Source organism: Nicotiana tomentosiformis, chromosome 12 (genome assembly GCF_000390325.3).
Source record: "Nicotiana tomentosiformis chromosome 12, ASM39032v3, whole genome shotgun sequence".
Lineage (NCBI taxonomy): Eukaryota > Viridiplantae > Streptophyta > Magnoliopsida > Solanales > Solanaceae > Nicotiana > Nicotiana tomentosiformis.
In genome coordinates this window covers 87899599-87913190 of record NC_090823.1, presented here as the reverse complement: position 1 = coordinate 87913190, position 13592 = coordinate 87899599, and the positions used below count along the sequence as shown (strand labels likewise).

At 40.1% G+C, this 13592-nt stretch overlaps 1 protein-coding gene across 1 annotated transcript; it reads right to left on the bottom strand.

The window, feature by feature from the left end:
- Nucleotides 1-776: 776 nt before the first annotated feature.
- LOC104117886 (uncharacterized) lies at nucleotides 777-2307 on the bottom strand. Its single transcript, XM_009629016.4, has one exon. It carries the CDS (start codon nucleotides 2034-2036, stop codon nucleotides 1071-1073), a length of 966 nt encoding a protein of 321 aa, XP_009627311.1. The 5' UTR covers nucleotides 2037-2307; the 3' UTR covers nucleotides 777-1070.
- Between the last annotated feature and the right edge of the window lie 11285 nt (nucleotides 2308-13592).

The window sequence follows — 13592 nt, the reverse complement described above, 5'->3', positions numbered from 1 at the left end:
AATCAAATTGCTCTTCTCCATTTTTTTTCTATTCTTTGTCTATTTCTCTATTAGTTCTCTCTTAAGTAGCAGGGTGGTCACGAAAGGGAAGAAGTTGATAGCTGGGTTTTGTTGAAGAATAACTAGGAGAAGAGAGAGAAGAAAATTCAGTTATTCACGCGCCTAGCTCAAAGTGAGAATCATTCCTTGTGCCACATATGCATGCGATGTTCACTAGGAACATTGTTCATATACTTTAAGTGTCTAATAGGTAACAGTTATAGTTTTCATATACTTTAAGTGTCTAATAGGTAACGGTTATAGTTGAAGTGTCTATGTGAAATTTGGCGACAATTTAAGGGATGTCTACTAATGATACATCAATGACACATCATTATTTATTTATTTATTTATTTATTTATTTTTTAATTCCTCAAAGTATTTTTCAAATATTCACCCTCTATATGCAGGTCAAAGTAATAAAATTTTCTTTACGCCAAACTAATAGTGTGACATTCAAATCAAAAGTTAAATATATATTTCTTCATTTTCGTCAAATGTCATTAATTTTACAGTACTTTAATAAAAAATGTCAAGAAAATATTTATCATCATTAGTGCACTTTCTTTAGAAGGTTATGTGCACTTAGCATCGGAAGCTGCAAATCAACCTGAAACACCAAACTGTTAATTTTTCTTTGATTAGCCAAAGAATTAAAAAGAACAAAAGCTTAAAGTCTTCTCCTAGCTTGTTTATTAAATGGCAAGAACAACTTAAAACAGAAAGAAAGCAACAACTTATGTAAATCTTCTCTATAAGATTATATCCCAAAATAGTACATTGGTTCAGTAAACAACAAGAGATTAAAAGAACTATACAGAATTACACATCTAAGTACAATTCTATCTTTGTGAGCCCCGAGAAGGATCAAAAACCAAAAGCTCCCTTCTTCATAGTTCAAATTACCAAAGCATAATTCAGAAAATGTAAAAAATTTAAATGCTATTTGAAGAAACTTAAACAAAATTCATAACAAAGGGAAATATTTGGCCAAAGAGCAATGACCTTGAATTTGATCATTATGATACTAATTATCTCTTAGAACTTAGACTTCTTGATAATGGATCTTTAACTTCACCCACAACCCAAGTCTCGTTTGCTATATCTGATGAAAATTTGTAGAAATCATTCCCATATCTCATCACCACTAAGCTCTTCTTTTTCTTTTTACTACTCTCTAAATCTTCCATTGCTGATTTTGCATTCTTTTCTTCTTCATAATCATGCTCTTCTTCTTCTTCTTCTTCTTGCTCAAGCCAGCTTTTTGCAGGAGCGGAACGACAACGCATGAGCAAAAGTGCATTGGGTGGCGGTGCACACGAAGGAACATAATCATTAAATCCTGGATTTGCTTCTGCTTCATTATTACTACTATAATAAAGTTTTTCTTTCTCTGGTTCCTCTATTTTTGTGAACTCTGTGTTCTGGTTTTCTTGTAAAACCATAAACCACTTGGAGAATACAGTTCTCGAGACAGCTTCATTATCATCATTTTCATGCAACTCTTCATCTTCTTCCTCATCATCATCAGAAGTGATAATATCAGTTGCCGCTGCAGAAAATGAACCAAAGCACCTAAAATCAAACTTTACATTACGCAAACAAGTCAAGAATTGCATTACATCCTTTTTAATTCCAAGTGAATCAATCCAAGCAGGTTTATTCCTTTTGTGTTTTTTGATATGTAGCTTCTCAATCTCTTCCATAACTGATTGCCAATTCTTGCATGATTTGGGTTTATGCCGCCTTACTTTAATCTGCCCAGCACATGTAACTTTTGGAGAAGTTGGCTCTGAAATCTCAGTTCTCTTTGATTTGGCCCATAGCATTGGACTTGCTTGGCCAGCTGCTGGCCCAATACCTCTGGTGCTACATCTCTTTAAATGGTGTTGATGATGGTGACTTGCTGGACTTGGCATAAGGGTTAAATGAGCTCTTGAAGGAAAACAGACTAATAAATCTGTTGAAGGAACTTCTTTACACTTTCTACCTTTCATTGTGTTACTTTCTTTCTTCTTCTTCTTGACTGTTCTTTGAGCTTAATTTGATTTCAGATCTTGAGATTTGATGAACCTTAATCTATGGGGTCCTTTGATTTTTTTTGAAATTGTGTTTGGAAGAGTGAGTTTTAAAAGAAAAGTAGAGGGTAGGCAAGGCAAAGGCAAAGGCAGTGGACAGCTAGCTTTATTTTGTTACTTTTGTGTTTATTGCTTCTATCTTTACCATTTGTTATATGGTGCATTTTTCTAACAATCATTTGCTTTGTTTTGAAATGGGTCATAAAGTGTGATCTTCTCTTCTTTTCTTTCTTAGCCTTTACTTTTCCCCCAACTCCTGGCCAAACAAAGTAGTAGTATACTTAATTCAAATTAGAGCAACAAATAAAAGAAAAGTAAGGAAAAATAAAGGGATAAAGAAGGAAAAAAGGTTGGATGCAAGAGCTCTGTTTCATCATCTAATCATAGCCAAGTTAGGCAAGGCTCATGTGGTAGTTTTTCCCCCACAAATTGTCCCACCCAAACTACCAAACTCATCGCTTTGAATAACTCTACTATACCATCTACAGTATTTAATTTTATGGAGGATAGGAATTAGCTATAGTATTGCTAGATGATTTTGATGAATGCATAACTCTTTTGTTATATGAATTTCTTCATTTTTTTTTTATTAGGAATCGTTGGGTCACTAGGACAGGGAAAGGGAAGGATGGGTAATGGAAAATCAAGAGAATAATAGGACGTATAAAGTAGAGAACATGCCATTATGAGAGCAGAATTATAATTGATGGGCACTAGCAGGACATTTTACTTGAAGATTTAACTTCGCTTTTGTCTGAGTCCTTCATTGAAGACGGTATTACAAATAAAATTAAGAAAAATAAGAGATAACTAGTGTTAAAGAAAATCGATACTGGATCTAGATCCATTCCAAAAGCTAAATCAATCACGTGAAAATTGCCCAATTGAGAGAATAATTTGTTTCCTCAGACAATGTGGGATAATCTAACATATCTTTCCATGTGGAACATGGGAGCGCAAGCGCAATAATAAGGATGATTTTGGGTCTAACTCAATTTTAATTGCTTGCTGATAAGGTAAAAATGTTGTAAAAGAGGACAGCTGAATTGAGAATTTTGACTGCGGGTCAACTAAGCAGGTAGCGATGGCAAACGGTGCGGGGCGGGTTCTACCTTAACCCGCAAAATTTCAACCCGCCCCGCCCCGCAGTGCATTTTCACTCGCATTCACCCACCCCGCATCCACGCGTTACCCGCCCGCCCCGCAAATTTTTCCTCTTCTTTTTTTTTTTCTTCAATTTGTCTTATTTTTATTGTTGTCTTTTCAATTATGTTTATATATATTATTGCTAATGCAAAAGTTTCTATCAGAATCCAGTGGCAAACCAAGGAGGTCATATTTTGAATACGCATAACTAGGGAATAACTATAAATCCTACCGAATGCTATTAGTACGTCATTCTAATATACAACTCAGATTATACAATGTAATGAGATCATATACCTCAACTTAGCTTAAAACAAATTAACTATATAGTTAAAAGTGAGACTTTGGAGCAATAAATAAAATATAAAACAAGCAGCTCTTCTTCCCAGTGATGCAATTAGCAGAAACATTCATATTTACAATAAACTTAAAAGACGTCTACTATGAATCAATTTAAAAAACTAAATCAATTTGAAACTATAATGATCCAATTCGTAGGAGAACGAAATTGTAAGTCCAAAACTAGAAAACAAATATTTCTTAGTTGAATATTAGTAATCGAAAGCTGAAAAGTTGTACTTATTCGAAAATTTTAAATCTTGACCCGCACCCGCACCACTCCCGCACTGCACCCACAAAAAACTGAATTTATTTTCATGTTGACCCGCCCTGTCCTGTCCCGCATATGTTTAAACTCGCCCCGCACCCGCACCACTTCATTGCCATCACTACAAGCAGAGGAACTAATTCACTTTTGAGTTCCTAAGTTTAATTAATGTCGCTTAAGTCCTTTTAGTCTTTCTATTATCTATTATCGCACTTAGTTGTAATTCCAAGAAATGGGACAGGTGTCTCTTTTAGCCGTCATAATAGTACAAGAGTTGTAATCTTTCTAATGGTTGCCAGTTGGTCTAGTAATCACAACTACATTATTAGTATCGAATCTATAGAAATTTTATTTTGTGCCTCACACAACTAACACTAATTGTGTGAAGTCTTTTTTTTGTCTCACAATTTTGTGGTACCGAAATTTTGTGGACCCAAAAATATAAGATATGGGTTAACAAATTTGTGAGATAAAAAGAGGCTTTACATAACTATTGTCAGTTATGTGAGACACAATGATTATCTAAATTTTCTTTTCCTTGTTTTATGCAAAATTTTCATTTTCAACTTTTATAATTAATCATCGTAGCTCGTACGCTACAATTGGTATCTAGAGCCAGAATTTACCATGTTCGGTGGTACGATAGGTGAATCACATGAAAAAGGCAAAGCAAATAATGGTCAGAAGAAGATCGAGGCTCAGCTCCAAATTTATATCGTTGAAAGTCAACAATGAAGGGAGTTGCTTAAGCTGAACCAAACTTGTGTCAGCCATGAAGCTCGTCAGCATTGTATGGGTCAAAAATCTACCTCAGTGGGATTTAGCATGAAGCGATATGGTCGAGGTCGATTAATAGATAACGGGGCTCGTAGCCGAGTAGTCAATAACGGTCGAGGTCGAGTATCAAGGGCAGTGCTAACGATTAGTTTTTGTAAAAGAATATTCAGGAGAATATTCTATTGAATATTCTTGGTGTCTGTACTTTTAAGGTTGAATGGAGAATGTTCCATATAAATAAAAAAAGAGATAGGGGGAAAAAGATGTGTAAGATTCTCTGATAAGAACACTCTTTGGAAAACAGACTTTCTCTCTGGATAAGAGACAATCACACTAAAGAGATTCGACTATCTATTATTTCTCACTTTTTCTATTAGATCCGAGAAGGATCCCAACATTCTAGTATTTGTCTATCATTCATCATTGTCAGAAAGAAGAATCATCCACCTCATTCAATATGGGTGAATCATTCCCCTTATTTACTTTAATGTCATCTATCATTATTTATTGCTTGATATTCCCTCATCATTAATGATCTTGAAATATTGAATGTACAGTCAGCACTACTCTTGTGTTATTTATGTTAATCGATTATAGATCTGAAGTTATTATCATTAACTAGGTTTAGCCCTTCGTCATACTAAATTAATTAGTTTTAATCAAAGGTTTACACTTTTTGGTCAAACAATTTGGCGCCGTCTGTGGGGATTATTGAGTTATGTTTTTAGTTTCTTCTAGATCTATAACTGGCACAGTTAAAAAAAAAAAGAGCTCATACTTCCTTGTACACACGGATCTGACATGGCAGGTAATGGAGAAGAAAGAATGAAGACAGTGGCCGATCTAACTACCAACCTCTTAAACACCATCAATGAGGTCTCCGAAACAGAAGGCGAAGATATAACCCCTAACACCTCTCCCCGACGAAGTGGGTCGCCCCTCTCTCACAGCAGTATCACAACATCCCGTGGTAAAGGAGCTTCTACGTCCACAGCGGAAGAGGCGCCACCAGCGGTAAAGAAGCTACTCAAGGCTTGGCTGACAAATACGCTGACTGACATCCTCGACAAGCCCACTCAGGAGGCAGTTAGAGAAAATGCAAGGATTTGCATTACACCAGTAATGGCCAAGCAGCACGGCCCTCCCCCTCCAGTAACAGTTATCACTCACAATATTAATAATGCAGGTAACGATACCCTTACGGCCATTCCGAGTAACATGGAAGAAATGGAAAATGAAAACCAAATATTTCGGGATCAAATGAGAGAACACCAAGAAAGAATCGACAAAATACCGGGTTCCCCAAAACTCTTGCCAAAAAGAGACGTTGGTCGGTTCGTTAAGCAACCCTACAATGATAAAGCCGCCCCACATGCCATACACAAGACCTTCAAGATGCCGCCTTATCTAAAAATTTATGACGGTACGAGTGACCTCGAGGATCATGTAACTCACTATGTCACTGCGGTAAAGGGCAATGATTTTGCCAAAGAACAAGTCTCCTCCATCTTGTTGAAAACGTTCAGCGAGACCCTTACCGGAGGAACATTAACTTGGTATTCACAATTGCCCGTGCGCTCCATTGAAACATTCGAAGAGATGGCCGACAAGTTCGTAACGGCCCATGCTGGGGCTAAAAAGGCGGAGGCAAGAGTAAATGATATATTTGCCATCAAACAATCACCAGGAGAGGGATTGAGGGACTTCCTCGCTCGATTCAATAGAGTAAGGATAACCTTACCGAATGTATCAGAAGGAATAGATGTAGCAGCTTTCCATAACGGGCTGAGCAAGAATGGCTCAAGGGCGACCACAAAACTATTAATTCGGATTATGAAATATGCTCCAATCACTTAGGATGAAATACCGTCCCGAGGTCCGTGCCGACAAAGACGACTTGAATGGGCCAACCCATCGATTAACCTTGGTACAAGCCGAAACCAGGAAAGATCGAAGAAATGATGCCAGGAGAGATCTTGCAGCTCCACGATCCAACCGAGAAAGGCATCAGCCATATGTCAGAAGCGCCATTATGCCCCCTCCCTCCACGAAGAGGGCCCATCTACGCCAAGGACAGGGACTCACCGGAATGAGAGAGGTATGCCCCCTTTACTATCCGCTCACAATTTTTGTGTGTCACCCTCAGAAATAGTCTATGCATTGGAGAAGCTCGGACCAAAAGTAAAGTGGCCACAAAAGATGAGGTCAGATCCAAGCACTAGAAAATCAAACGCCCTTTGCGAGTTCCACCAAGAGCGAGGTCACAAAACTGAGGACTACATCGCCCTAAGGCAGGAGGTCATGAACATGCTTCATCAAGGACACCTCAAAGAATTGTTGAGAAACCGAGGGAGGACCAACTTTGCCCGAGGACGTGAACAACACCAGGGACCACTGAAACCACCCTCACTGACTCTCATCGTTCAAATGATCATCGGGGCGGCGACGACGTTTCAATCAACAACGTAAAGTTTGCCACAACCCACAAGCTCAAATGGTCAATCACTCATGAACGGTACAACGAACTCGAAGAAAGTATCATCTTTGATAAGTCAGATACCCACAGTTTGGTTTTCCCTCACTATGATGCCCTTGTTATCACTTTACGAATATTAGATACAGATCTAAGACGTATTATGGTGGACGATGGGAGCGGCGCGTGCATTGTCCATCATCTAGTACTTGCACAAATAAAACTCGAAGATAAGATAGTGTCACGCTGCATCACGCTAATAGGTTTTAACAATCCTATTGAATGAACATCCGGGGAAATCACACTTCCCGTCCTGGCCGTAGGCGTCACTCTGGAAACCACATTCTACATCATGGACCAGGATATGACGTACATTACCGTAATAGGTCGACCTTGGATACACGCCATGAGGGATATCCCCTCCAGCTTGTACCAAATTATCAAATTTCCAACCCCTGGAGGAGTATTCAACATATGAGGAGAACAACGCACATCTCGAGAATGCTATTGCATCGCCCTGGATTGTACATATACCCAACAAATGAAGGGAAAAACAGAGAATACATAGCAATTAAAAGGGTCGAGGTCGAGCTGTTATGAAAAAGCGAATGTTATTAGAGATCCCAAAACAATAGACATCATAGGATCAACCATAGAAGACCTCGACCCCGTCCAACTTGATGATAATGACCACAACAAGAAAGCCTACGTCAGTCGCAAGCTTCAAGAACCAGGTAAATTCCGTCAATCCTTAACTGCTAACGCGGACTTGTTTGCTTTTTCCGATGTAGACATGCCAGGTATCCCGAAGGAGGTGACAACACATAAGTTGAACGTCGACCCGTTCTACCCCGATAAGGCAGGTTAGGCGAAAGTTCAATCCCGCAATAAATGATGCAATGCACGAGGACGTCAAAATAATGTTAGAAAATAGCTCCATTAGGGAATCAAAATACCCCCAATGGGTCGCCAATGTGGTCATGGTGAAAAAGAAGAATGGAAAGTGGCGGTTATGCGTAGACTTTACGGAATTAAACAAAGCATGCCCCAAAGATTCATTCGCACTACCTCACATTGACCATCTCATTGACGCAACGACCGGGTATAAACTGCTGAGATTCTTGGATGCCTACTCAGGCTACAATCAGATCCTTATGGAAGAGGAGGACCAGGAAAAGACCACCTTCATCACCCACCAAGGAACGTACTACTACAGAATGATGCCCTTCGGATAGAAAAACACGGGGGTGACATACCAAAGGTTGGTGACCAAAATGTTCAAAGACCAACTCGGCAAGACCATGGAAGTCTACATAGACGACATGTTGTTCAAGTCCAAAAGGAAAGAAGATCACATCAACCACCTGAAAGAAGCCTTCGATATACTCAGGTGGTACGTAATGAAGCTGAATCCTGAAAAGTTTGCATTCAGCGTGACCTCAGGAAAATTCTTGGGCTTCCTGGTATCACAAAGGGGTATTGAGGTCAACCCTGACCAAATCAAAGCCATAGAAGGAATATCAAAGCGCTTAACCAGCAAAAAACAGGTTCATAGGCTGACCGACCGCATCACCTCCCTGTCGAGATTCATCTCACGATTATCTGACAGATGCCATAAGTTTTTCGGTGTACTCAAGAAAGACAATGACCTCCAATGGACTTCCGAGTGCGTCCAAGCCCTGAAGGAATTAAAGGCTTATCTATCATCACTGCCGTTGCTTTCCAAAGTGGAACCAGGGGAACCCCTTCTCGTCTACCTCGCCATATCTGAAGTAGCAGTGAGTGCAGTCCTGGTCTGAGAAGATAAAGGTATGCATACCCCCATCTATTACATTAGCGGAACCTTAATTAACGCCGAGACGAGTTATCCCCACCTTGAACATTGGCCCTGGCCTTGGTCGTAGCTTCACGAAAGCTTAGACCCTACTTCCAGTGCTACCCCATCTCGGTAGTCACAACTTTCCCCTTACGAAGTATTTTGCATAAGCCCGAGCTATCGGGAAGGTTAGCCAAGTGGGCCATAGAATTGAGCGAGCATGATATCACATATCAATCGCGGACGACGATAAAATCACAAGTCCTTGCCGACTTCGTCGTCGACTTCAGCGCAAAAATAATGCCAGAAGTAAAACAAAAGAAGCCACCCACGCTTCTCCACAAACACAAGATCTATGAATCTTGTACACCGACGACGCTTCCAATACGCCAGGGGCCGGACTGGGACTTGTACTCGAAGTCCCGACAGGCAAAGTGGTTCGCTAGTCCATAAGGTGCCCAGGCATGACTAACAACGAGGCCGAGTAGGAGGCCGTGATTACAGGGTTAAGGCTAGCACTCAAGTACGGAGCGAAGCGGGTCATCCTACGCTGCAACTCTCAACTCATCATCAATCAAGTCACAGGGACTTTCCAGATCAAAGAGCAAAGGTTATAAAAGTACCAGTCCGAGATCTACAAACTACTACCCGGGTTCGACGAGTGCCAGCTCGACCAAATCCCTCGAGCACAAAACATCGAAGTAGATGACCTCGGCAAATTAACGGCAACAACTAAATGCATATTCGGAGAAGGAAACGTGGTCACCCTCCTCCACTCATCGATAGATCAAATCGAGGTAAGGACTATAAATCTAACCTAGGACTGGCGTAACCGTATTTTTACATATTTGCAGGACAGTGTTTCCCAGATGATAAAAAGGAAGCCAAGAAGCTCCGGACGCAAGTGGCCAGGTACAACATCATTCACAACGACCTATACAAAAGGATGTATGGCGGCCCCCTAGCGAAATGCTTAGGCCCGAATCAGACGTGGCGCGTCCTAGAAGATGTCCACGAAGGCCACTACGGAACTCACTCAAGCAATCGATCTCTGGTCAAATGTCTCATACAGGCAGGTTACTACTGGCCTACCATGAAAAACGAGGCCGCAGACTTCGTGAAAAAATGCGTGCAATGCCAAAAATACCCCCTAATGATCCATCAAGTGGGCGAGCATCTCCACTCGGTCACCTCCCCTTGGCCTTTCATCAAATAGGGAATGGACATCGCCGGCCCCCTCCATGCGGGGCAAAGTAACGTACGATTTCTTTTGGTTTTAACTGACTATTTTTCTAAATGGGTAGAAGCAGGAGCATTCGCCCAAATACGCGAACAGGAAGTGATCACCTTCATATTGAAAAACATTGTGTGTCGCTTCGGCCTCCCCAAAGAGATCAGTTGCGATAACGGACCCCAATTTACTGGAAAAAAAGTTGCCGAATTTTTTGAGAAGTGGAATATTAAAAGAATACTCTCCACACCATACCACCCCGCGGGCAACGGGCAAGCGGAATCCTCCAATAAATCAATACTGAACATCATGAAGAAAAAGCTTGAGGACGCCTAGGGATTATGGCCAGAGCTATTACCAGAAGTGCTTTGGGCCTATCGCACAATGCCAAAGATGAGCACATGAGAGACACCCTAACCTTTAGTCTATGGGACTGATGCGGTAATACTGGTCAGAGAGCCGAGTTTGCAATATTCCCATGAGAGCGGACCGAAGAATGATGAAAGCAGAAGGCATGAGCTCGACGAAGCCGAAGAACAGAGAGATATGGCCTACATAAGGATGGTTGCCCAAAAACAGCAGGCAGAACACTATTATAACAAAAAGACCAAGATCAGACCACTCAAAGTTGGGGACTATGTGATCAAGGCCAAAACACAAGGAAGTAAAGACCCGCGGGAAGGCAAACTAGGGACGAATTGGGACGACACATACAAAATCATGGCAGCAACAAATAAAGGGTCATTTCAACTAGAAACAATGGAAAGGAAACTACTGCCAAATAACTGGAACGTCGCACACCTCAAGTACTTCAACTTTTAAGGAAAAACGTCCTCCAAGTCTCACTCTTTTTCCCTCACTTGAGTTTTGTCCCAATTGGTTTTCTCGAGGAGGTTTTTAACGAGGCGACAAGGGGGACACTTCCAAGTTGAAATATGAACGGAATGAGACACCGGACAGATAGTTCATTGCCCAACCTCTCAACACGTCTCTAGGTCACCGAATAAAGGGACTAGATAGACTGGGACTGAAATGCCAGCCCGAAAAACATGTAAACTTCTCCAAGTATATGAGCAAAACACAAATGTATGAAGTTCGCCCATGTTTTTTCCAGAATAACATCGCCTCAATATCAACCCGCCCCCCGTCCACAATTAAGTAAATCACATTCGACCTCGTTCGAACTAACTCACATTCGACCTCGTTCGAATTAACTCACATTCGACATTGTTCGAATCAACTCATATTCGACCTCGTTCAAATTAACTCATATTCGACCTCGTTTGAATTAACTCACATTCGACCTTGTTCGAATTAACTCACATTCAACCTTGTTCGAATTAACTCACATTCGACTTTGTTCGAATCAACTCATATTCGACCTCGTTCGAATTAACTCACATTCGAACTCATTCGAATCAACTCATATTCGAACTCATTCGAATCAACTCACATTCGACCTCATTCGAATCAACTCACATTCGAACTCGCTCGAACCAACTCAATATAGGTTACATTCAACCTTGTTCGAATCAACACCTACTAATCCCTGGCTAGACAAAACAAAAGAAAGAAGCATGCATGCCCGAACAGAAAGAAAAGAATTAGATACGAAAGAACGAAAATGACATTTCTTACTTCAAATATATTCCTTACAAAGGCTAACGCAGATGCCAGCAAAAGTATGTACAAGAATTACAAAAAAAAAAAAAGAAGAAGAAGAAAAGAAACTACGCGCTACCTAACTAAGTAGCACCATCTCCACCCGTCTCTCCACCATCGCCGCAGCCGCCGGGATACTCATCTTCATACCAGGCATCCTACTCAATCCCTTCCACGTATTCCTCACCATTACCATCTTGTGATGTAGTGGGGTCATAGCCACAAGCAAACCGAGCTTCACGTGCCTTAGCACGTGCATTCTCTAAGTCGGATTTTGAAACAGCCCCTGTCCCCATCAAATCCCTGAATATATCCGACTAGGCCTCGACGTGAGTACATTCCTAGTACAGATCCCGAGGAATATCTAGAAAAGCAGTACGGGATTAGGACGACTGCACCAATAACTGTGCCTTTTTGACCTAGAGGACAACAACTCAATCACTAAGGTCCGCGACCTTTTTTTCTAATTCCCGAATCCGCTCATCAAGTTGCTCCTCTCTAAGCCTAGTCGTCTCCATGGCGCAATCCTGTTCAGAACGGATAACACAGATCGTGTCCTCTAAAGCTACTGCTTTACGCGTAGCTGATAACCGGGCCGACTCTGCCTTCTCCAAATCCGCTACCTTTGTTACATCCCGTACTTTAATCATCCCGTACTTTAATATTAGGATGAGTCGTAGTAATCCATAGGTGCTTGAAGGGATTAAGACTATTCATGAGGTTATAGAGGATTTGTTACTATGTTATTGTAAGACCCTGTAAGTTTAACAACATTGATACCGTTATATACATTTGATATGGTATTTTGAGTGGAAAAGTTTTTGTAAAAAGTTTGAAAAATATGATTTTATATAGTTATTAATATTACTACTTCCGAATATGCTTTAAATTATTCACATAATATGAGAAAGTTTATGAGATTTTCTTTATTGTAAAGATAGAAATTACTTTCTCACAAGAAAATAAGGTTATCTTTTTACCATACTAAGAATTAAGCGTACAAAAATTTGTACTCTTTATATGAGATTAAGAAAATTAGAAGTTGAAACAATATATGTATTTTTACATGGATGTTTTAATGAAATAATAGTGCATGCACTGATTTTATATGGTACCATGATTTATTAATATTTTAATATTTTAATAGTAGTACTTTAGGATGAGGACAAGACTATTTTTGAAATTTTAAGTATTATGCTATTTCAAACAAGTGATAAGTAAGTGTCGTGAAGGTTTGAGGGTAGATGAATTAAAGAAAATGAGTTTTGTTGAAGGTTGTCATTTTGATATAAAATACGGTCCGAGCTATAATACCCGGTATTTATGGACTAGTGCCATACAATGTACCATATGACTATGATAGTAAAGTGTATGAGGTGTGTTAAAAGTGAGTAGTATTTTAAGTAATTTGGGATAATTCTAATTATGTGGGTAATTGGTTAATTAATGGATTAGTGGGGGATTATGTGACTCTTAAGTTGTCACGACCCAAAACTAACCCCTGTCGTGATGGCGCTATTGTGAAACTAGGCAAGCCGACTCATTTCCAAAACAACCGATATTTTTATTTCAAAGATAATTTCAAGGTTATTTACAATAAAACCTCCATTTAAAGAGTTCAAATCAAAGAAAAACAGAAGTGCGGAAAAGAAAAGCCCGACATCGGGGTGTCACTAGTCATGAGCATCTGCTACAATCTGTCTATCAATATCAAGGCTAACTCAGCCTGGAAAATAGCTAAATACAACTAGAGGAAGATAAGA

Excerpts from the sequence above, each read along its gene's own strand:
- LOC104117886 (XM_009629016.4), bottom strand. The coding sequence starts at position 2,036 with ATGAAAGGTAGAAAGTGTAAAGAAGTTCCTTCAACAGATTTATTAGTC.